The following is a 23,646-nucleotide window of genomic DNA, read 5'->3' on the forward strand; positions in this document are numbered from 1 at the left end:
ATAAGAGCTAAAGAAGTTTTCAAAACCTAGGCTTCAGCCTCCATGGATCAGGTACTACTATAAATGCCAGTTCTCTGAACACCGTAAGCCTCTTTAAAGTCAATGCACTTTACAAATTTCCACAGTAACTTTTGTATTCCTTCTTGTAGTATTTTACATTATCCTCTTAGTTAACTTATCTGAGCTCCTTCTAGCTTTGATAGGATTAACATTTTTCTGCATTTAAAGAATCACAATACGCATCTTAGAAATTTTGTCCCAGGAAATCTACTCTAAAAGATGAAAAGAAAGGCATGTAAGCTAACAGATACAATGCAGTATTTAATTACTTGTATGCTTAACTGGGGGTCAGTTACATTTTGATGTTCTGATAGGAGTGAAAATATGGAAAAGAAAGGCGTTTGGGGTGGGAAAAAAAAAAACCAAGCAGGACAGATTTATCACTTCAAAAACTTTACACCAACCATCAATATTAATTACAAGCTGAGGTCCTTCTCCAGAACAAAATCTTATTTTTTTTAAGTAAAAATGATATACATTTTTATTTAGAATTTTCAGAATATATAATACAGAATAAAATCATACAGAAAAACTGCTGCCCAGCAGCTGTCATAAGCAGCATGAGTACTACCCTTATCCCACAAATCAAAGGGTTAGATTTTACACAGCCTTTGTAGTCTACCTGGTGAAACTGTCAGCTAATTAGCAAAAATGGGTAATTGATGAAAAACATTTTTCTCTTATTGATCCAAATCTCTTTTTAACACTCTTAAGTAAACTGTCTTGATGTGAAATCATTCCCATGTCAAGGAGTGGAGGGCTGAGCAGCAAAAATATAATTTTGCCAGTTATTTGCCACTACCCAGGGCTGTAAATTACATCTGATAATCTTCAGATTAAAGTATGCTTTATCTCCAACAGTCTTAAACGTGTCTTCAACATATTTTAAACCTTGATTCACAGGGAAGGAAAGAGGCCCTACAGACCTAGGTTCTCTGGCATGCATAGCAATATAAGTCCCCACACTGAATGTCTACATCTTCTAGGTTGGCACTAATGCAATGCAGCAAAATCTAGCTGTGACTTCAGAAGTTGCCTGTAACTTTTTCTTTTTGCTGAAAATAATTGGCATTTAAAAACAATATCCTTCTGATCGGAATGATACCTTCTGAAAGCTATTGTAAGGAGTTTCACAAAACAATTTGTTAGTATACCTTTTGAAGATATGTCGATTTCTTTCCATACTGAAGAGAAATCTCAGGGCTCTGAAAGCATAGGACTACAGAAGGAAAAGCTACAGTTAATGACAAATCTATATACAAATGGAAAAGCCAATGATAAATATCAGGGATTCCCAACACATCAGTAAGTTCTGTACATAAATATCCATGTAGATTACATTATTAACATGATAATGAAAAGAGTAAAAACAGATTTTTAGGTACATTCTATTCTTTAAAAGTAGGCAAGATTATTTACGGGAAACAAAAAAAAGAGTGGAGAAATGTTTCTAAATTATCTCTACTAAAGAAAGTTCATTTGTTAAACATCCACTGACAGGTAGTTAATACATATACTTTTGTGCATCTTGAATTCTCTGTATCAAGAGTCATTTACTTTGCTTGCTATACAATATGGCTGACCAAAGAAAGATGATTATAAAGTAAATCAAAGGGAAATAAGGTACTGACATCTGAAACACGGGAAATAAATGCCTCTAACAATCAAGAATTAATCTCTTTCAAAAACAAGAACCATTCTATACTTCCTTGCTCTGTATTTATTTTACATTTAAATTCACCCTATTTCATGTTAAGTTTTTCTGTATTTAACATTTGCAGTGAGATGTTCCAGAAAGAAGCAGATATTAGTACAACACTAAGCCTTCATTGAATGTCAGTGAAGACCAAAGCACACAAGAGGGAGATCTAATGCTGAGAAGCCTGAAGAAGTAGGGGAGAGACTATCAAAGAAAAAATATTAATTTCCCTTCACTCTATATAAAGTGTGAAAACCAAAGCAGATCAGAATAGAATACCATAAACTGAATTGCAATTGAGTTTTTACCTCCTGGACCATTTGTTATTACTGATTTTGTTTTATTTTCTCTTCATGTAAGATGTCTACTGCACTTTAAAATAAGATTTTGAACTACAAAACAAAAAGAAATCTTAGGGACTGTTTTGGAATTTCAACATGCAGTTATACTAAAGGAAGTTACCTGTAATAAATAAGCTTTTTCAGCATTCCTTTCTTTGTCTGGTAAAATCAGTTTTGCTATTATATATATTCCATTTGCCTGGAAACAGAGAAAGGTCAACATTAATAGCATTTCTTTCCACAGAAACCATGAATAAAAAACACTGTTATTTCAGATAGATCAGAATCTAATATTGACTTGCAAAATCTCAGCCTCTGACTGCATACCAGATTTATAAGCTGAAGTAACTTAAATATACGTAAGAATGAAACCATCCTAACACTTAAACAGATACTACAAAGACACCTTGCAAACATACAATGAAGCAGTATCATAAGCTGGAGAGACACCAGACATGATAGCTTGAGTGAGTCTTTAGTAGGATTTTGTGAAAAACATTCCGTGTTTCAGCTTCCATTTTCATGTAACTATGCTTGTGTCCTCCACTAATATATTATATTCATCATGCTGGTTTGATAGATAGACATCAGTAAATTTAGTTATAGTACAGCTCCGTGTTGCCGAACAATCTCCCTATTGGAGACTACTCTCCTCTCCAGTAGAACTGAAGGGAATGAGCGTCAGTTTTGTAGATGTTCTGTTGCAGCTCCTGATACATCTGTTTAAACAGCACATGAAGGTAGAGTTAAGCTAAGATTTTAGGCAGTGCAGTTGTGCCATTCAGTCATAAACACATTCTGGCCTGCAGACTGCTAATGAGGCTATAAATTCAGACAAAGACAAAGGATGGACAGGTAGAGGGCAGCTACAGGAAAAGCAAATGGTTCTCAATGGCCTGAAGCATGAGTTCTTTCACCTCTATAATAGACCTTTAGAGGGTATTTAGCCTGACAAAGTTCTATACAAGCTTCAGTAAATAACTGAAAGTGATGCAACTCTTCTTCCTCTGCTTCTAACTTGAGTTCCTTCATCTTGTTCACCTTGTAACTCAAAGTTATAATAGCACAGAGAAAAGAGTAGGACTGAAAATGGAAGTGGCTATTGTAGGGTGGAAGTCCAGCTGAAATGAAAATAGGTGAAACTATGTCCAGATTTGAATGGTGGACATCGGCTGGTTTTGATGGAGGGAAACATCACTGTCTTTTAACAGGATGAGTGGGGAATAAGCTAAGCTTGGAACATCTTATTTCCACCTTGTACACTGTTCCATTAACTTTAAGGAATTTTAACTGACAGTACAGTTATCATGCTTTCCTGGGGCAACATAGAAAAACACCGATTCGTGTTAAAATAAGCCTTTTACTTCCTAAGTCCCCCAACAGTCGCAATGTTTTCAAAATACAACTAAGTTAAATAAGGGACATTTTATTTTGATGAAACCAGACTCAGCCTAAAACATACGAAGCTATGTTGTTGAGATAAAAAGTTAACTAAATAATACGGTTTAATGACAATTTTAGTGTTTTAGATATATAGATAATACTTTTTCTAGACTTACTTCCATTCCAATCTGCCTAAACAATAATTTTGACATATATATGAACTTCTTTACCTAACATAATCAAGACTCTCTGTTCTCTCAGTTCCTTTTAGGAATACCTCTAGCTGGATTTTAAGCTAATATATGCACGATGGATTTTAGCTGGTATTAGTGTCCTAAATATTTATGTCTTTGGCAATGCATGCAATACATACCAGAGATTTTTAAGAACAGTTTTCAGAACCACAGTCTGAAATGACTAAAATATTGCCAGGAAGTTATCTCACAAATACCAGACACTGAGGAAAATGGAAATTTTTCTGTGAAAGAACACAACACTCAGCTGCGCAGTTGGGAACTAGGAGTTTGTATTTCTCAGATAATTCCATGATGGCACTTACTAGTCTGCAGCAAAATTGCAGCAAAATCATGGCAGGAGATCCCAACCAAAATAATTCATAAGTAAAGCTGTTTATTATCCCAAACACCTACATACACCTGTTGATATCTTTGCGTATATTTGTATGTTCCTAAATGTATGAAAAAAGATAGATATACTATTATATAAAATGTATGTGAAAGCTATATAAGGAGTTATTGTCCAATCACATTAAAACATATTTTGCTTGTTAATTAAATTATGGTGACCAATAAGAACAAATAAGTCAGATCCTAAACTGTAACACCTTACTTAACTGAATAAAGTCTTCCTACCTGTACTACTTGGTAAGCGTTAGTATCATTGAGCACCAGTTCAGTAATTGCAGCACAACAAGCTAGAACAAAAAATTCAGATGTAATATTTAGGGCCAGATTCATAAAGATATTCAGATGGCATAGCAGGTAAGGGAAAATGCTCACCCCACCATTCATTCATTCCTCCTACTCAAGAGAAGAAAGGGAGAAAATAAGGTAGAAAAGCTCATGGATGAAAATACTGGGAATTTGCTTACCAGTTATCATCACAAGCAAAATAGACTCAATTTGGGGAAAATTAATTTAATGAATCACCAGTTAGAATAGATTTGGATAGGGAGAAACAGAGGTTAAAAAAAAAAAAAAACCACTTTCACTTCTCTTCCTCCTTTTTCTCCCAGAATCATCTTCACACCCAGCTCTTCTAACGCTCCATCCCTCAAGCAGCACAAGGGGGGAGGATGGATGAGAGTTTTAGTCAGTAAATAGCTCCTCACTTTCCTCTTTCAAATACCACTTTGAAAATGTTCCACTATAATCAACTCATTACTGATGTATTACAGCAAGTTTGAATAGAAGGAACAATATGATGAAATAAAACAAATCTCAGTTGAAAAACAAACAAATAAATAAAAACAAGAGATGTTTCCACAGGGAGGGGAAACATTTATGATATCCGTGTGCTCAATATTGTATCCTTTCCTTCTTTCAAAAAAAAACAAAAAATGTGATGTTTAAAAATAAGAGCTGATATTGCACATTTAGAAATAAACAGTTCTGAATTGGTGCTGCCACTCCAGGTGGGAGTATATGTACTAGCAGGTGTAAATGTTTATAATTACAATTTTGAAATAGTTTGAATCCCTTTGCACAACTGTAAGTGAACACACTACAGAGAACTATGCTTTGTGAACCAACCCGCTTGAAGGGAGAAAGTATTTTCTTGTAACTCATCAAGACTCAAATTGTCTGACAGACGAAGGTGTTGAATTCTCCCTGCTGCATTTGCACTAGATAAACTTCCAACCGAAGAGCGATCAGAAACAAGACTTCTCTCCCTGAAAAAATTAAATCGCAATACAAAAACTGCTTAGCACATCTTTGTTAGCCATTGTTGAAATTCTGAAAATGTGTTTTTCACTCAATTAGCTAATAAAATTTGAAAAAGTAAACAAGTTCTTAAATAGAAAACTCCTTTACCACATTCATCAATTGTATTCACAATTCTAGTTCACTAAATAGGTGACTAATTAATAGGGAGACTAAGCAAGCATTAATTTAGTATTTTCTAATTTACTTATGACGGTATATGAACTGAAAACATGAAAAACACTGTAAGAGACCAATGAAATATGCACAATTGAAGAAAAATATAGATTATTCATTATGTTTAAAATTGTTTTTTAATTTCTGTATACACCAGATGTAACTGAACAAGACAAAGATGCTACTGGATAAAATGGGGATCGGTCAAACGTGTCTTAAAATATGACATGTTCTCACATAATTGGCAAAATGCTCAGGAAGGAAAACCTACCCCTGTAATATATGAAGTAGCTGCTTGATTCCACCCCAAATCCGGATTTCCACACTAGTCTCAGGGTCTTCACAAACCTGTACCAGAATCCAAACTACACTCCACAGAAGCTTGATATGATCAGAATGGAGTAAACTGAGCAAAACTGGAATTCCTTCATAAATTTTTACTTGTTCTCTGACTTGTGACTCTGCACAGAGAAGACGTAACAACTCTGCTGTGAGCCTAAAAAAATTCAATAAGAGATTTTAACAGCACATTTGTCATTAATTTGTATTGTCAGTCAAAGAGAGGAGAAAAAGTCAGCAAATATTTAAAGAAGAAAATAGACCATATATTGAAAACAAAACAAAACAAAACAAAACAAGAGGTTAAAGAAAACTTCTTGTCAATGGCATTACTGATACAAATAGTACTGCATGTGTAAAGTGTGTGTACAAGTGTAAAGTCCATCAATGGAAACAGAATAACCCCACAGTTTGGATTCTTCTCCAGTATGGTTTGAATAGTATGTTTAGAAAAAGGACTGGACATTTAATTTTAAAAGTTCCTAGAAGATTTCCATTAATTTCACTCTAATTAAGATGGATTTTCTAGAGCAACTGTGGTTAGAGATTTCCATCTCCACTTGAGACGAAAAGGTTGTATTCATATTTGATGAAACATGAAAATCTCTATCTGAATTCAAAATTATTTGTAATGAGCAATAAAGTTCATCAGCTTCCTGCCTACATTCAAATTCCATTTCTTCTAACAATCCTTTCAGTTATGTATGATCTAAGTAATTTCAAATACAGAAACGAAGTCAGATATTTTGGCATTTTCATTATTTCTCATCATATGCATAATAATTTACATATGCGAAATAATTAAGCACGAAATTTTTAAAACTCCTGACTTTTGAACATGGACAGCGTATGTGAAATGTCAGCTTTGAAAGTCTTACTATTTCTTATTGGAGTGAAGATATACTATGCTCAGCTAACAGGCTCAGCTGAGTTTAAAGGATATTTAAGGATCTTAATGATTTTCTGATTAGAGTGATGTGGGTTCTGATGCAGCCTCTGACATAAACTACAGTAGCTACATGTATTGCAGTTTTTTACTAGCCTATATTCAGCATCCCAGGAACTGTCTGAGTTCAACATGCTTTCCATCCAACCATTCAGGTTTCAGCAGTGAAGAGGAGATCAATCCAAAAAAAATCATTTGCGGTCACTTTATAGTAACATTACAATTTATTTGCACTGCACTGTAGAACATCGTCAGAAAGAGAGCCTATAACAGAATTACTAGAAAAGATGTCACCATATCAACTATTTACCATTACTGTAACTGACAGAAAATACATAGGTTTCAGAACTTCACCCTGAGAATATTAAAATGGCACATTATCTAATTCCTCTAAATAAACATATCTCTAAATGAGAAACTAAAAAATACTTTAGTATAATTAATCTATAAGTGAACTCTCACCTTTTAGAAAGCAAGTCGTATTCATGCAATATCACCAGCAAGTTCTCAACAATGGTGAGCTCACTTATCTTCTCCCTACATTCTGGACTACAAATTGATTATTCCTGGCATTTGCATCAAATTAAAGTATACAAAAACACATTTAACCTCATTCCTTATACATTGTTTTGACCAGTGTTTCTTCCTCAAATCTTATCTAATAATATCACAAATACTTAAAGCCACAATAATATGTTATGTCAAGTCTGTCACTACAACATTTTCTAATTTTCTCAGAACAAAATACATGAATGTGAACATCTGATTGCAGAAAAGTAAAAATGCAAATGTGTTTAATTTGTTTCATGCTAGAAATTAAGCAAATGTGGTACATCTAGACTGAAATGTTATTTCTGCTATTAAAATATATGTATATTTCAAAAATCCATAAACTGAAATAGAAATAGAATGAAATACATTTGGGAAAAAAAAGAAAATCTAGTGAAAAGTTATTAGTTAACTTTTTACTGATCTCCAGGAAGCGTATCTCTCTTTTCAGTTTTACAATTTTCCTTATAATTTTTCATTTAAATTACAAAATTGTTATACAAGTCTGGCAGACATTAAGAATTAAGTAATTAAGAATAAAAGATGGTATATCTTCCCTTTCTCCTTCTACTATTCCTGCTCACAACAGGAGAAAAAAAAAAGAAAAAAAAAAAACCTTTATTTAAAATGGTCATTAGAAAAGAGAGGGTACATGTACATGGATGTATGTATTCGTTATGCATAGGCTCTGAGCACCCTGATGTAGCTGTAGGTGTCTCTCTTCATTGCAGGGGGGTTGGACTAGATGACCTTTAAGGGTCCCTTCCAACTCAAACAATTCTGTGATAGTTTACTACACTAAAGATAATAATTTGGTTATTGTGGAGCACTGTTCTATTGAGTTTAACACAAAATATTTTTATACAGGTGTAAATCAGTAAGAATTACAGAATCCTGCACAGGGATAACAGAGAGATTCCTATGACTCCAGACTTGCAAACTTCTCCACAAAAGTGAGAAGTGTAAGTTAATCCAAGGACTGAAGCTTCTACTTAGAAGCTAGTAAAGCCTTTTTAACTTCTCATTCTTACTGCTTTAATGTAAAATTAAGCACATTTCCTAGACTTCTACAGAACAAAATTTCTTTTTTTTTTTAAATAAGTCTTCCACACAAGCAGAAATTTTAAGATTATATCAAGAAAAAACATTAAAATGCTTATTGTGAACAGCACACGAAGTTTAGCCTACCTTTCTGCTAAGCTAATCAGGGCAAGAAGGGCACCCAGAAGCACATTGCTGTCTCTGGCAGATAACAAATTTACTAGGGTCTAGAAAATGAAATATGGAACAAGACAAATGAATATAAATTTCACATTTTTCTTTTATGACTCAAACACAGAAATAATTTTTATTGAAAATTCATAAATTTTGAAGATACAAATGTCTTAAAGAATACAACAAAAGTTTCAGGGACTTTTAAAGTATGCTCCAGGCACATTTAAATACACAATTAAACACTTAGGACGAGCAAAGATGTTCCACTTTTTTAAGGATGTATTTCTCTTGACTGTTCAAGCGTCTGTCCAATTTGATGTGACTTTGTAATAATTGTTCCCCTGCAAACACTTCAGAACTCTAAACTAAGGCCTCCTGATGTAAAAAGCTATTTTTAAGCCTGTATTTAAATTATACAGTATGTAATTTAAGACCTCATATGTATTTTGATAATGATATATATCAAAGAAAAAATAATATTCGTCTAGATCTTCTAAAAATACTATCTAATCATAATTGCCAACTGCAGCATAATAGAATCACAAATCACTACCTATATTGATTTTTATCTCTAACATTACTGAATTTGGCCAGAAATCAGCAATAAAATGCATTAAGTGTAGATCCTTACATTGACAGTAATCTCTAGCAAGGTTGGCACACAGTGTTGCCTAAGTGAATAATCATAGTAGAAATTTCAAAACAAGCTATATCATAATAATATGTAGTTCAGGACAGTGTAAACTTGACTACTATTTGTAATAGGAATTGGATTATTTGAAAGATTTAGGATTTATTTACCTCAAACAACCATTAACCACGCATTAAGTCAATTAAGTAATATACAAGAAAAAAATACATTATACTAACTCATACCAAGAAAACACAATTTAGATGATCTTGCTCTACAAACTTAGCATTATAAGTTTAGTGTCAACTAAGTCTGAAGTGGATAAATCATTTAGTTAAGTAGCTAATTGGTTTTGATAAGTAATTTTATAAAGCACTTACTTTATGTGCTCCACTTGCTATAACCCATTCTCTTTGATTTTTAACAGCAGCAATCTTTTGAAGAATGTCTGTGGAACAAAGGGAGTCACTTCTTTTGCAGTTTTACCACTTAGTATTTTTCATTTTACTAATTTAATAATAAAAGAAGAGTAAGCTATTTGAACCATGACTAGCTCATTTTACTCTGTTATTTCATTTCATAGAGCAATTAATTTCTTAAGAAGGCATCTTACACATGCATCAAAACAAGACATGCCATTCCACAAAAGTTTCAGTTATCTTTATACTTCTATGATGATGCCTATAGTGAATCTAGAAATATCTTAATTAGTGACGATTTCAAGTATTTTAAACATTTTTAAGCCTCATAGAAAAATATCATAAGAGCACTTTATTACGCTTTTACTACCTATTAGGTTAATAAAACTTTATTAACTATTTATGCTAGGGAAATCACTTACATGTCATGTTGACCAACTTGTCTACATTATGTTTCTCTTCTCCACAATCTAGATAGCCATTTGCTACTGCTTCCATATACTACAAGTAGGGAAACAATTAATTAATTAATTCATAGATCTAGGGCGTTATACATGGTAATAGCCTGTAGGTGGTGCATCTGTTTCATAAAAAACGTACGTTCGCAATGTGACGCATACTTTTCCTCTAAAACTTGTCAGAGTGCTGAAGAGATTTTAGAAGTACAAGAACTGAAAATCAAATGTAAAAATTCCACCAGGGGAAAATCAATTAAAGACCAGCAAATACAAAGACATTACTTCTAGGGCCAAAATTCCTTTTTTACAAGATACTGGAGTTTGAGAAGAGTTTTCTGTAGAACTGAATTATCACTTGATGTTCCTGTACTCATATTTTTTCATAAGCATCTACTTTTGGCCACTGTTTGGAAAAGCTAGTCCACAAGCTCAGGCTCTGCACAACATACACAATGGTGACTGGCAGGAGCGGCTGGGGAGGTTGAACATATCCAACAGGTTGGAAATGATGGTCCACCTTTTTCAATATCCCTAATAACCACCTAGTGAAAAATAATTATCCAAGAAATGAAAATTATCACAAGGATGTAATTTCTGTTAGCACACAAAATCATGCTGAGATTCTCAGCATCACTTACATATTGGTCTATACATACTGGTCTTTTCATATCTTTACAATCTTTACATATTGGCCAAATCTTCAATGTGGTGGCATTTTGCAGTCTCCAAAGCACTGTATAGGTAATCTAGATCGGTTTCAAGCACGTAGTATAGAGAGTCTAGAATTACAGCAGCAGTACACTACTATGTAAAGTATCATTGGCAATAATAATTTAATTGGTGCTTTCTACCAATACACGTCAAAACACTTGAAAATGAAAACAGTTCTTTATCTGAAATTGTATCACCAAAAGCCACCAAACTACTTGAATGAGAACTATACTAGAAACAAATAATCTTTGACTCCTATAACATTAAGAACATTTCAGACAGGTGACTGTCTGACCTAGGAGCTATAGCACACCACTATTTCTTTGAAATAGGGGTGGCACCATAAATATTAATGAATGATGACTGCATTCCAGAAATATACATTTGTTTAAACAAAATAAACCAATTATGATTTTTCAAGAATGCAAGATCCCAACAATCAGCCTCAATTTCAAGCTTATGATACACCATATTTCACTGCTACATGGGCAGCTCCCACTCACTGAACAACAAGTATTAATATCCAGAAATAAAGCAGTGTTAACAAAGGACAATAACAATACAGCAGTTGATTATCGTTAATGTTCACAAATTTCAATGTGTTCAACCATTCTCTTGCTATGCTTTTACCTTTGAGAAGTCATTTGCTTTATTTCAGAGGACTTTTAAACATCTTCCTTCAAAAGTCTACAGTTTCTCTTGACTGAACCAATTGTGCTGACTTCTGTAATTCTTTCCTCAGCTCAGGAGGTATTTGTTAAGCCTCCTATTGAAAAGTCTTGGGTTAAACACTGCTACGTTACAAGGACAGCTGCTTTATGCACTAGTGAAAAAGCACACCAGCTGCTTATATGCAAACAGAGGAATACACTTACTTCTCTCCAAAAAACAAGAGCATATGTACACTGCTTTTTACAGTGTATTTCAATCCACTCATAACAAACCAGCATACAACACTGTAGGCAAAAATTCCAGCAGAAATTTTACCTGAACTAGATTTTCAATCCCACCCAAGCTGTAGAGCATTTCCTAGAAGGAAACAAACAACTGAATAAAAAAGAGTCAAAATACAGAAAACACTGCAATAAGAGATACTTGAACATAAGTACCCTGATTGTTATGAATGTTGAGAAACCTTAATTCTAGAGATCAAAGTCAGTGGATTTTGGATATGCTTAGCAATTTCAGAGTTTAAAATTACTTACAATAAGTAAATAAATAAAAGCATAGAAATGAGATTTGAAAGGTTCTAAAACCAGAACAGTAGTATAATCTTTGGTACATGGTAAAAAGAAATACATGAAAACAAATATCCTAACAGATGTCTAGGGTTTAGTCTTATTAATAACAGCTACAATTGTCAGAAAAAAAATACTAATGCTGTTTGTTTGTAAGTCAGAGAACCTGTCTCCTAGAAGTAATATGCAGCTTTCAGTTTTCTTCTGTTGCTACATTATGGCAGTTTTACATATCTATACAGAGAGGTAAAGTAAATATGTAGTCCAGGGCTTTGGGCAATGGCCAAATCATCTGTTTTGGAAATTTACAGGACATTTATTAGGGTTAGCAACACCAGAAGCTATAAAATATATATCAGAAATTGAACAAGTTATCTCATGACAGTGAGAGTTAACATGTACAATCTCTTTGCAAGTCTCTTGTATCTTCAGACATAGAAATACAGGCGTATACATATATATACGGTAAGTATGCATTCATAAGAATGTACACATTTATATGTACATTTAACAACACGACTATAAGCATGATACTTATATGCATCCCCTTATCCAAGAAAAAAAATATTTTGACATACTGACCTGATAGCATGGATCCCTTATTAATAATCTCAGGCAGATTAATACTCTAAGGAAATGGATGGATGGAGCTTGATTAACCCACTCCCTGTAAAAGAGATATCCAAAACATAAACCAAATACAATAAACAAGTACAAACACACTTATACAAAAGATTTTGATTCAGGAAGCAACTGACTATAAGATTATTGGCCTGCGACAACTTACGAAAATACGGTACCATAGAATTCCATGCCATTCTGTCCAGTTCTTTACCATTTATAATCAAATATAGTGAAAAATTTAAAAATTTAAATGTTCTTGACAGAGGATTATATTTCCTTATAGAATTTCCTCTTTTATGTTTCGGCACACATTTCAAGACCAAGACTTGGCAGAAAGCACAAAGCATTCGGAGACAGCAGTCCTGCATAAACATCAGTAACGGAATCACTATTTCCACTGTCTGTTGAAGGTATATATCCCCATTATCCTAATAAAAATAAACCTAAAATCAGATATCTTCAGGGATTTTTTTTTTGTTTTAACTGGGAGGACAGAATCTGTATCCGGGCAAGTTTCCAAGCAACAGAAGTCTACGTGATATGGCAGTTCTCATTTTATCATTTGCAGTTGGGAATGATGCCAGTGGCTAAAAATATTTTGATAAAAATAAATGTTTTGTAAATAGATACTAGCAAAATTTAAGTCCTTCTTTGCCAACGTTCTGCCCAAAATAATAGTATTTTTCATTATGCTTCCATACTTGGCCACTTAAGAAAAGTGCATAACTTCCATGGGCAGAAACCATATACTGGCAGGCAAAATTTAGTACATCAGACTGGAAAACTATATTCATTTCACTTTAAATGGTGGTTCTTCAAAGTTATTCTTTCAAAATATTTCAACACTTGACAGTTAATATCTTTAGTGGAGCAAATAATTTGTCACATTTCTGTGAAGAGACAGTAATTCTCTGAGCCTGGTTAACATTTTCAGGCCTCTTCTACTATAGCTACATTTACATTCCATGCTACAAGAGAACTTAGGGTAATATTCAGCATATGCCAGCAGGATTTTTTTCTGCCAGCTTAGTTATACTTCATATCCAAACAACTTAAGCTAAGCTGATTGCAGTTTCACAGTTTTCTTGCCAACAGAACCATCTCCAACCTGGACTTCTGCCAACACAGTGATGTCGGTAAATGAGTGTGCTGGATTTTTTTAAATTTTATTTTATTTTATTTTGCTTTTTTTGCATCCCAAGCAACATAGTTACACCTGCAAAAAAGTGTAATGCAGGCCAAGGTGACAACTTCTAAGATTCTGACACACTGCAGTGGCAGTAGTTCCAAAGGCAGGAAATCATCACAACCGCAATAAGGTATTTACAAAGGGCAACTAAATCACCTTTGTAACCTTACTTAAATTATCAAAGATAACATGGTTCCTCAGTTAAATCTGCCAAGGGGTCTAAGCAAACTATGAAAATTTTGTAGTGGTTTTCAAGTACATCTGTAAAGTCTATTAGATACGTATTAGCAGATTAAAATGCTCTAGGATTCCTCCTTTAATCTTTTGCACTGAGAATTTTTTATAAGATATATTTGATATTCAAAAAGGAAAAATACTGCAGACAGCAGTGATATATAGAAATAGAAATCCTGAAGTTCTGAGATTCTTTTCAGAAAACATTGTTCTCTACCCCTCTATTTTTGAATATCTTGCAAAGTTTTCCTGCTCATCCAAATGAGAGCAGCATAAGAAAGAGCTTTTTCTATAAAATGCAAATAAAAAAATAAAAGTAAGAATGAAAACAAACTATAGATTACAAATGATCAAGGGAAACATAGCAGTTGTTAGAACTTTGGTCATTCAAATTTCAACAAAATACCCCATCCTTCCTTCTTCACTCCCAGCCACTCAAGCATTTTGTCTTCAAAGCTAATACCAAAATGATCGTTTAAAAATTATTACTGAGATTATGCAAAAATATGAAGCTACTAGTTTTCACACAGAGATCTGTTGGTGAAACATATATACCAGGCCTTATCCATGCATCCTGGTTCCTTGATTAAGGCAAGAAAGAGTGACCTCTCTTCATTGGAAATGAATGTGTTTAATACACTGACCTGCTGTTAAGTCTGTTCTTAACTAAAGCGGTAAAGATATCTTGAAACAGCTTATGTTTGGGATGTTTGCTAAAATTTCTCTCATTCTTGTAGGTCACACTAATGGCAGAAAAAAAAAAAAAGGAAAATGCTGAACTCGTAATTATGTTTTAACAAGTCAAAACTTAACACTAACAAGAAAAATTAAGAAGTCTCATACAAGCACTTGCAAAAGAATAACACAATTTCAGATTTCCAGACAGTAATAATTTTGAAGAACAGTCTGTATTGCTTAACCTGAGTCAATTATAACGGTATAATATAAGCTTTCCAAACAAAGCATTACTTTATTTAAATTGAATATATTAACTTTCAACAGTCCACTCTACTGAGTGGAAGCATGTGTCAAACTTACAAAGCAAAAATACTCACAGTTAGGTTTAGAAAGGTAAAATTGTATCATTAATATCTCAGCAGGTTAACATGAAACTACAAGTAACAGACACAAATATAAACAACTTCAACAACTCAACAAGACTAAGACACAAAAAGATTTTCAGAAATACAAGACAGTGTCATCATACTGGCTCTTTCTTTTACCTAAAGTTTTCAAGCTCAACAGTTTCTGTTGACTCTTGCCATTGATGATGGAGTTCTTGTCTGTCACTTCTGACATTTTGCGGAGATCTTGTTATGCCGATTTGACCATTTTCAAAATGTACACCTGAAAGCTAAGGAGGAAAGAGAAGGTACTCACGAGGCAAACGGTGCATTTGAACAGTTTTACAAAAATGCTAACAAGCAAAATCACCTTTTCTCAATTTAGCACTTGAACTATAGATGCTGTTAAACCTTCGGTCTATAAGTGCCATTGTAAAATATAAACACATCATCATGCGATAAAAAACTGCAGTGGTAGAAAATTGATGCAAAGCGAGGCTAGAAAACAAATACATGGAGATACATAAAATGTAAAGAAAGCTGCCCTTTAAAATTTATAACAGTAAAGCTCAAGAGAATCTCCAACACAGTATCTATGTGCACAGCCTCCATATTTCATTCAGATTGTAGAACTCAGTGTTTCAGCTTCCTGCTCAGAAGCAATTCATGCCTCTATCCAGGAATGGAAATGAATTACTCTTATATTCCATGGACAGTTCCCTAAGTTTTGTCATATTCTTTTTACAGAATAGAAAGAGATAAATTGCTTTGGTATTCCCGAGACTCACACCCATCTTCACATGTTGGTTTTCGTTGCTTCAAATGGCAAGCAGAAGCTTCACCAAGTGAGATGAGGTGAAGATTTTACAATATCCTAAAAGTTTCATGCACTAATATTTATGCCCAGAACATTTTTAGCTGAACTGTTATTCTCTGAAGATGGATTGCTTATGGTTAAAATGCTTTTTTTTTTTAATTTTCTGTTCTTTATTACTCTTACTTTATTACACGTTACTTTATTACATATCGCAACTAATAAATCCCTAATCCTACCTTCTACTGAGATTTTGGAAGGGCATGGAAGAAAATAAATCTATGAGGTTACTTGTCTATGTCTGTTAATAGCTGAATACAACCTGTTCAAGGGAGAAACAAAGATTTTTTTTTTTCCTGTTTAAATAAAGATTATGGCAGAGTAGGACAGGACTTGCCTCAGTTTCATTCTGTCACCCTTTCTGAGTGGGATTTATCCCACGGAGAAGCAGTAATATTGCCAAGGAGGAAGAAAAAAAAGGACATCACATCCACTACACAAGATTTTACTAACACAATTAATCATAATGGAACACAATATCACAAGCATCTGCTACAAACCATAGTCAACAGTATTTATGATTATACAATTCTACAGCATGTTTAAAAATTGCTATTGAAAAATACCTGTTGTTTGCTTGATGGAGCATTTAAGAGAGACTGAAGTCTTTTAAGGTCAGAATAGTCCCTAGAATAAAACACAACAGCATAATATACATGTTAGTAGTTACATAGAAGTACTCCTTAAGAGTAAAGAAAATCAACAAACAACGCTACTGACAGAAAATAAAGTTGCCTAGTGTCCTCATTTCGCATGGAAAAGAATTTAGAACTTCTCCAGAATGCCTTAAATCAACAAAGGTGTAAATAAACTTTGTGACCAGAGTAACAGTTGTCATGTTTATACTGCATTTCAAATTAAAGCATTCTGCTTTGGCAGCTAGTGCAAATTCCACTCGGGTCCTGCTGAAGTTCAAACAAAGTAAGACATCAGATACTATACCTCATAGAAATCCCATGAGATTTTTGGTCTGTTGCTTTTTCTGTGCTCTTTAGCTTTTTGTCCTGATCAGGCATTGTGTATCATGCTCATCATCACACGGCTAATGGACTCATTTCCTTAAAAACAGAGAAGAAAGAGTTAGATCACTGCAACATTAAGCACCAAATGTCTACTTACAGAACTAAATGAAAAGGAAAACAACAACAACAACAACAAAACAAACAAACATTAAAATAGCTCTAGCATTTTCTCAACATGAAACCTTAGGTATTACATGAGGATACCCTTTAGAATCCCAGATATTAACAAGAAATTAAAAAAATGTATAATACAGAAGCCTTATTTATTTTTGGTAAGGGCAAATAATAGTAGCTGTCTTGCTATTGTGCTTCCCTTTTATTAGGATTTTTCCTCTTCTTGCTTATTTTTTACCATTATTTCTCACAATGGCTTGCTTATTTATATTACAGTAGTGCTTACAGACTGGCATCAAGGTTATGTCGTAAAGGTATTGTTCAGACAACATAGGAGATAACAATTTTACAATATAATTACAAAAGATGGATCAAGGATAGAAAATGGAGGCATCTGACAAACGTATGAGATGCAATTCATCACACTGCCTAGAAAAGAATCAGATAAATTTTCAGTAGAGGTTGGAACCTGAGTCTTCTGAATTTCAGTTGAATGCCTTATACCAATAGCACTCAGCTTCTCTTGCAGAGTAGGACATAAAGCTCATTTCAATAGGTGAATACAGTTGTAATGGCTTGGCCTCAGGAAAGTCAATACCACACATTAGATCCACTGCAGACAAACATTCAGTCTCTTTGTGTCACATTCAGTAGGTCTGACTTCCTACAAAAGCCCACATCTTGTTGCCTGCACACATTTCTTCAGAAGGACATAGAGAAAATAATCAAGAGGAACCTCTTTCTGCTATGAGAGAAATTATGTTGGTGCAGCATATTGGTATATTACTCATTTGCTCTAAGTGAAAAAGAAAGATGATCAGAAGCAGGCTGGAGCTGAAGAATTACCCAGAGAACTACATACAGCTGAATCATATTGGTAGAGCTCCCATGATTTAAAAAACAAAAATATAACACCACTGTCTGATTCTTTCTATCCATTTTACTATTCACTAAATATGGTTAGATTGGGTGTTCCCTTTGGTGTGTCTTTTACCAGGGCTTCCCCTTGGAAATCTGATAGCTTTCCTTTCTCTTTGTGCAGCATAGAGTTCTACTATTGATTTTTATTCCTCCTTCTCATAAAGGCAAAGAAACGAAGGCAACTAGGATAGAAACAAAAGGAATACAAACAAATTAGAAGATGCTGCTTCCTACTGAAAAATGAGGATTGTTTTCCCAATTATACACTTTCACATCAGACACAGAACCAGACAAAATGCAACTGTTGACAGCATGAACTCATGCACTGTATTAACTCACTCTGGGAACTTGTCCTGTAAGACAAGTTCATCTGTTTCTGTTCTATGGAACAAGCCTTTATCCTACCACTGGTAATCCCATAGAGAACAATGGATCTTGATCTCCAAGAAATTCCTCTATGCTCCTCCATGCATCTACTCAACAGCATTATTAAAGACACTTCAGAACATTCCTGCTGCACCATCTATCACTAGGGAACGAATATAAATCGGATCTGTTCTACCAGTATGTAGACAAAATTCTTTATCTCAGATTAAACTAAATGAAGGCAGCTTGATTAACTCATTTAATTCGCTTCAAAAGCGGTGAAAGTTATGAGAAGTCAGGTACATTGTTAAGCACGTACAAGAAACCTTGTGAGTATGGATTTCCACATCTTGATTTAGTAATATTTATGCTTCTTATCCTCTCCGCAATACCCCAGTCCATATGGCACATTGCTGAGGCATGGCATGATGCAATCATCACCTCACAGTTGCACACCAGTACAGTGACACTCTCAAATTATCAACTTGCTTGTGAATACACACTTAAAAAGAACAGATTTCAATCACTTAACGAATAATCAAACAAAATAACACACAAAACAACATGTCCATGAGTAAATATAGATAAATCCTAGAAAATTTAACATGTAAAATAACAGGATTCCAGTACGGGCAGGGTTTCATTCAAAACTGTGATGTCTTTGTGATTATTTAGGAAATATCTCACAACTGTGAAACCTTACAACCACAGACTGCACTCAACCTTGCTCTAGGGCTGCCAGTCCACTCATCTTGCTGGTAGTGTTACCTTAGTCAAGAAGAAACAGAGTACCATCTGAGTAATATTTTAGTCTCACTGCTGTTAGAGGTACAAATGTTCAATGTGAAGCCAAGTTTCATTCACTGCTGTCTGATAAAGAAGGAATGCAGCACACCCAGGGACGCTGCCCTCACCCTGCGCAGAGGGTTCGTCCTGACATTGCTTCTCTGTTTCCTAGAGGACACTGAGCGTGCACAAGTCAGTAAACACTACAATGAAAGCTGGGCAGCCCCGGTCGCAGAATGACCCTGCACAACCTCCATCTGCCAGCATGGCATCACAGGGCTGCACCGTCTGCTGGACTGAGAAAGCTGAATGAGGTTACAACTAATCTTCTCTGCATTAACCCTGATCACCTTATAGCTTGTCCCCAGGTACCGTTGGTGTCCAAAGGCAGGGACTACACGCAGAACAGAGAATTTATCCATGTGGCTTAAAGTGTTTGAGCCCTTCAATTTGCCTCCAGAGATAAACCAATGGAACAGCCATCTGCTGGTGAAAATGGCAGTCGCTGACCCCTCCCAAAATCCACCACTCCCCTTCACTCGTTCAGATTATCCAGTCCAATCCTAAGAGTTTAGAGAACTAAACAGGCAGAGAGCCATGTACATCTCTTTGTACAGTTAGTTTTCTACAAATGTAGGTCACAGTTATAACAGCCCAATGAGCATCTCTGCTGGCAAGGAAAGGGTCAGGAGTGCACAGCTACGAAAAGAGAAGCACAGAAAACCCTTTCATCAGGTGCCAGTCATTAAACCAAGTGGGCATACAAGCACCACACCCTGAGTGAGGGGTACCACAGGAAACAACCTCTTGTTTTCCTTGTACGAGCCATAACCCTGAGAGAAAAGAGATATGGAAAATGTCTTTACTGATTCACACAGTTACTTGACTTTCTTGAAACCATTGAGTACGTTCCCACCGCTGTGTTTCGTCTTTACTCATGCCAGAAGAAATTTCCATGGAGCCAGACTATTAACTATCTTACTAACTATGCCCCAGCTAGTAAGCTGGCCTCATGAGTAATGCATACAAAACAAAACAAACAACACTTGCACCTCACCCAGGTAGCGTCAGAAAGAGACTGAGATTGGACAATGTTTAAAAACAACAGAAATGTATTTAGGAAAACGTCCTTACAGCATAGACATAGCCTTATTCAATTTCGTCTAAAACAATGAAATGAGAACAATATTAACTAACTCTTTTTAACTGGTGATAATTACATTTAATTAGTTATGTTAACTCAATTACATAGGAAGAGAGATGCATTCTAACAGTGCTGGTGTGCAGGATAGGACAAGGAATGTTCCAAGAACTCTGTCAGAAAAAATCCACATGATGAGAAACAGGAGACAAAGGAATTACCACAACAGATTTGATCTGTGGCCCAGTCTGTCTCAGATGACACAAGGACATAAAGCTTCAGAAGGTGAAAAGAAACCTCAAAATAAACAAAACCACAAAGACATACTGGAGAATACATGACCTCCATAAACTACAGTGTTATGTTTAATAGTGCTCTTGAACAAGAAGATACAATACGTTCTTCATAATATTTATTAGCAATAACTACTGGATATGGGTAACAGACACAAACAGCTTTGTAATCTAACTAGCTGCTAGATTGACCGTGAACTCCTTCTTTAATCACTCCAGTGGCTGTGTTCCACTACATAACTATATACAGAAGTTTAACTGGCTTGAGCTGGATAAAGCAGCAGCAGAAGACTTTTGATGCCGTTGTTAGATAGGAATTTATCTAATACCATAAGCTGGGTGTGAGGTCAGATGAAAAATCACTCCTTAAAAGAGCAACTATCAGCATATTAGAAATGTATTTCAAATGGGGTCAAATGTTGGCTAAGAATGAATCGAAGAAGACTAAAAAGTTCCTAAAACGTACTTCTACCTCTCCAGTCAGGTGAAAGCAAAGGGCTGGACTGCTTTCCACTCATTCTCGAACAGCACGGCAGTCAGAAGCATCACCACTGGGCAGTACAAGCCTAGGAAATTCCCAACCCATGAATACGTACAGACAACGTTTGAAGAATATTTCTTACATGTTTTATCAGCTGAATCAATACAGAAATCTGCACATTTACTCTATGTGAAAACTTCCATATGCATGTGTTTACTTCTTGAATTTTGTTTAACCACTTCTTAGAAGATTCTCTGAAGATAAACTAGGATTCCAAATGAGGTTCCCATTTTCCCAACAAGTGGAAACACTCAATCCCCTGCTTTTTCCTCTGCACCATACCAGTTCTAGGGAAGCCATAAAAGGCCAGGCCTGTTTTCACATTCTTGGGCACACACAGTGTGAGCCTCTGGGCTTTTTTCCAGATCGTATCTTATATCTGCATTTTCTGCCTAAGACCATGAAGCCAATCTGCAGCTCATAGATGAAGGAAAAGTGGATTTCCAAGGGGTAGATAGCAGCTCTGTACCAAGGCAAGAACCATATGCAGCTGTCTGAAATTCATGCTGTCCACCCTGGTTACCAGGCAGCCTCTGGGGGACTTGCAGTCACTGGAAACCATGAGGGAGGCTTTAGTATCTTTTGGATACACAGAATTTTGATGGACAAGGAACTGGTTGCAAGATTGTACCCAGACAGTGAGGGTCAATGGCTCAATGTCTGGATGGAGATCAGTGACAAGTGGTGTCTCTCAGGAGTCAATACTGGGACTGTTGCCCTTTAATATCTTCATCAGTGACATCAACAGTGGGATCGAGTGCATCTTCAGCAAGCTTGCAGATGACAACAAGCTGTGTGGTGTGGTTGACACACCTGAGGAATGGGAGAGAAATCATCCAAAGAGACCTAGACAGGCTTGAGAAGTGGGCCCAGGAGAACCTCATGAGGTCCAACAAAGCCAAGTGCAAGGTCTTGCAGCTGGGGGGTTGAGGCAACCTCCACTACAAATACAAGCTGGGGGACGAAAGGGTAGAGCACAGCCCTGTAGAAAAGGACTTGGGGGTGCCGGCAGATGGCAAGCTGGATGTGAGCCAGCAGTGCGCCCCCACAGCCCAGAAAGCCAACCGTATCCTGGGCTGCATTAAAAAAAGCGTGGCCAGCAGGGTGAAGGAGGTGATCTCACCTCTCTACTCTGCCCTGGTGGGACCTCACCTGGAGTACTGCATCCAGGTGTGGAGCCCTCAGTACAGGAGAGACATGGACCTACTGGAGTGTGTCCAGAGCAGGGCCACAAAAACAATCCCAGACGTGGAACATCTCCACTATGAGGACAGGCTGAGAGCTGGGGTTCTTCAGCCTGGAGAAGAGAAGGCTCGAGGGAGGCCTGAAAGCAACCTTTCAGTATCTAAAGGGGAGCTATAAGAAAGAAGGGGACAGGCTCTTTAGCAGAATCTGTTGTGACAGGACAAGGGGAAATGGTTTCAAACTAGAACAGAGGAGATTTAGATGGGACATAAGGAAGGAATTCTTTACAATTAGGGTGGTGACGCATTGGCATAGGCTGCCCAGAGAGGTGGTGGATGCCCTATTCCTGGAGACATTCAAGGTCAGGCTGGATGGGGCTCTGCACATCCTGATCCAACTGTAGGTGTCCCTGTTCATTGCACGGAGTTAGACTAGATGACCTTTGAAAGTCCCTTCCAACTCAAACGATTCTATGGTTCTATGATTCTAGTGCAGGCACAAAGTGGTCCTTACCCAAGAGGCACTACTTCCAGCTTGCTGGGTGAGACTCAGGACTGGATGTGACCTCAGGCACGTGGATAGTACACAGCACAAACATGTTCCCTGCACTTCCCACATGTTATTCGTGACTAGGCAGGCCTGCCCCAGCACTTGATACCTTTATTGTATTTTACACCATGTAGCACGTTTTCATGCATTCCCAAATGCTAACATCACGTTTCGACTTTTTTTTTTTTTTTTTTAAACACCTTTGACACCTTTACATTGTACCTCTCTGCGACTTTACTCACACAACGGCCGCACCATCTGACCGCCCGGTAGGCTCCCTGACCACACCACGAAGCGCTGAGGAAGCAGCAGCCCGACTCCCCGACCTCCACCGCCCCCGCCGCGAGCCGGCTCCCTCCTAAACAGGCGCCTGCAGCCGCGCCTCGGAACAACCCGACAGCCTCTCCCCACGCAGCGGTCATCGGGGCACCCCCTGCCCCGGCCCCACTCACGTGGCAGCCCCCGCACGCAACCTCCGCCACCGCTTCGGGCTACGGCGAAGCGCCCCGTCCTCGGGAGCGCAGCCCGAGCCGGCGGCCAATCGGATGTCCTCTTCTTCGGGAAGAGATCAGCGTCGGCCAATCGCAACGCGCCGTGCTGGGAGGCGCGCGGGAACCCTAGCGACAGCCGACGC

General features: G+C 36.4%; 1 protein-coding gene across 17 annotated transcripts in view; it reads right to left on the reverse strand.

Moving 5' to 3' along the window:
• NEK10 (NIMA related kinase 10) overlaps positions 1-23,639 on the reverse strand; it is a 94,210-nt gene extending 70,571 nt beyond the window's left edge. For 13 of the 17 annotated variants that reach the window (XR_002435906.1, XR_002435905.1, XR_002435914.1 and 10 more), the window contains exons 1-16: positions 23,465-23,639; positions 17,037-17,152; positions 16,661-16,721; positions 15,380-15,510; positions 14,801-14,899; positions 12,692-12,776; positions 11,859-11,900; positions 10,125-10,203; positions 9,664-9,731; positions 8,626-8,705; positions 7,351-7,437; positions 5,875-6,099; positions 5,256-5,395; positions 4,356-4,417; positions 2,222-2,299; positions 1,215-1,279 (exon numbers count right to left, since the gene is read on the reverse strand). Coding sequence is in view for 7 of the 17 variants with exons in the window: in XM_021388840.1 (XP_021244515.1) it covers positions 1,215-1,279; positions 2,222-2,299; positions 4,356-4,417; positions 5,256-5,395; positions 5,875-6,099; positions 7,351-7,437; positions 8,626-8,705; positions 9,664-9,731; positions 10,125-10,203; positions 11,859-11,900; positions 12,692-12,776; positions 14,801-14,899; positions 15,380-15,510; positions 16,661-16,721; positions 17,037-17,110 (1,376 nt within the window). In the remaining 10 variants the exon portion in view is untranslated. Of the gene's footprint in view, positions 1-1,214; positions 1,280-2,221; positions 2,300-4,355; positions 4,418-5,255; positions 5,396-5,874; positions 6,100-7,350; positions 7,438-8,625; positions 8,706-9,663; positions 9,732-10,124; positions 10,204-11,858; positions 11,901-12,691; positions 12,777-14,800; positions 14,900-15,379; positions 15,511-16,660; positions 16,722-17,036; positions 17,153-18,836; positions 19,020-21,203; positions 21,288-23,254; positions 23,430-23,464 lie in introns of those variants that run through there. The other 4 variants (XM_021388835.1, XM_021388836.1, XM_021388837.1 and 1 more) reach the window with 4 other exon arrangements.

Source organism: Numida meleagris, chromosome 2 (assembly GCF_002078875.1).
Source record: "Numida meleagris isolate 19003 breed g44 Domestic line chromosome 2, NumMel1.0, whole genome shotgun sequence".
In the NCBI taxonomy this organism is placed as follows: domain Eukaryota; kingdom Metazoa; phylum Chordata; class Aves; order Galliformes; family Numididae; genus Numida; species Numida meleagris.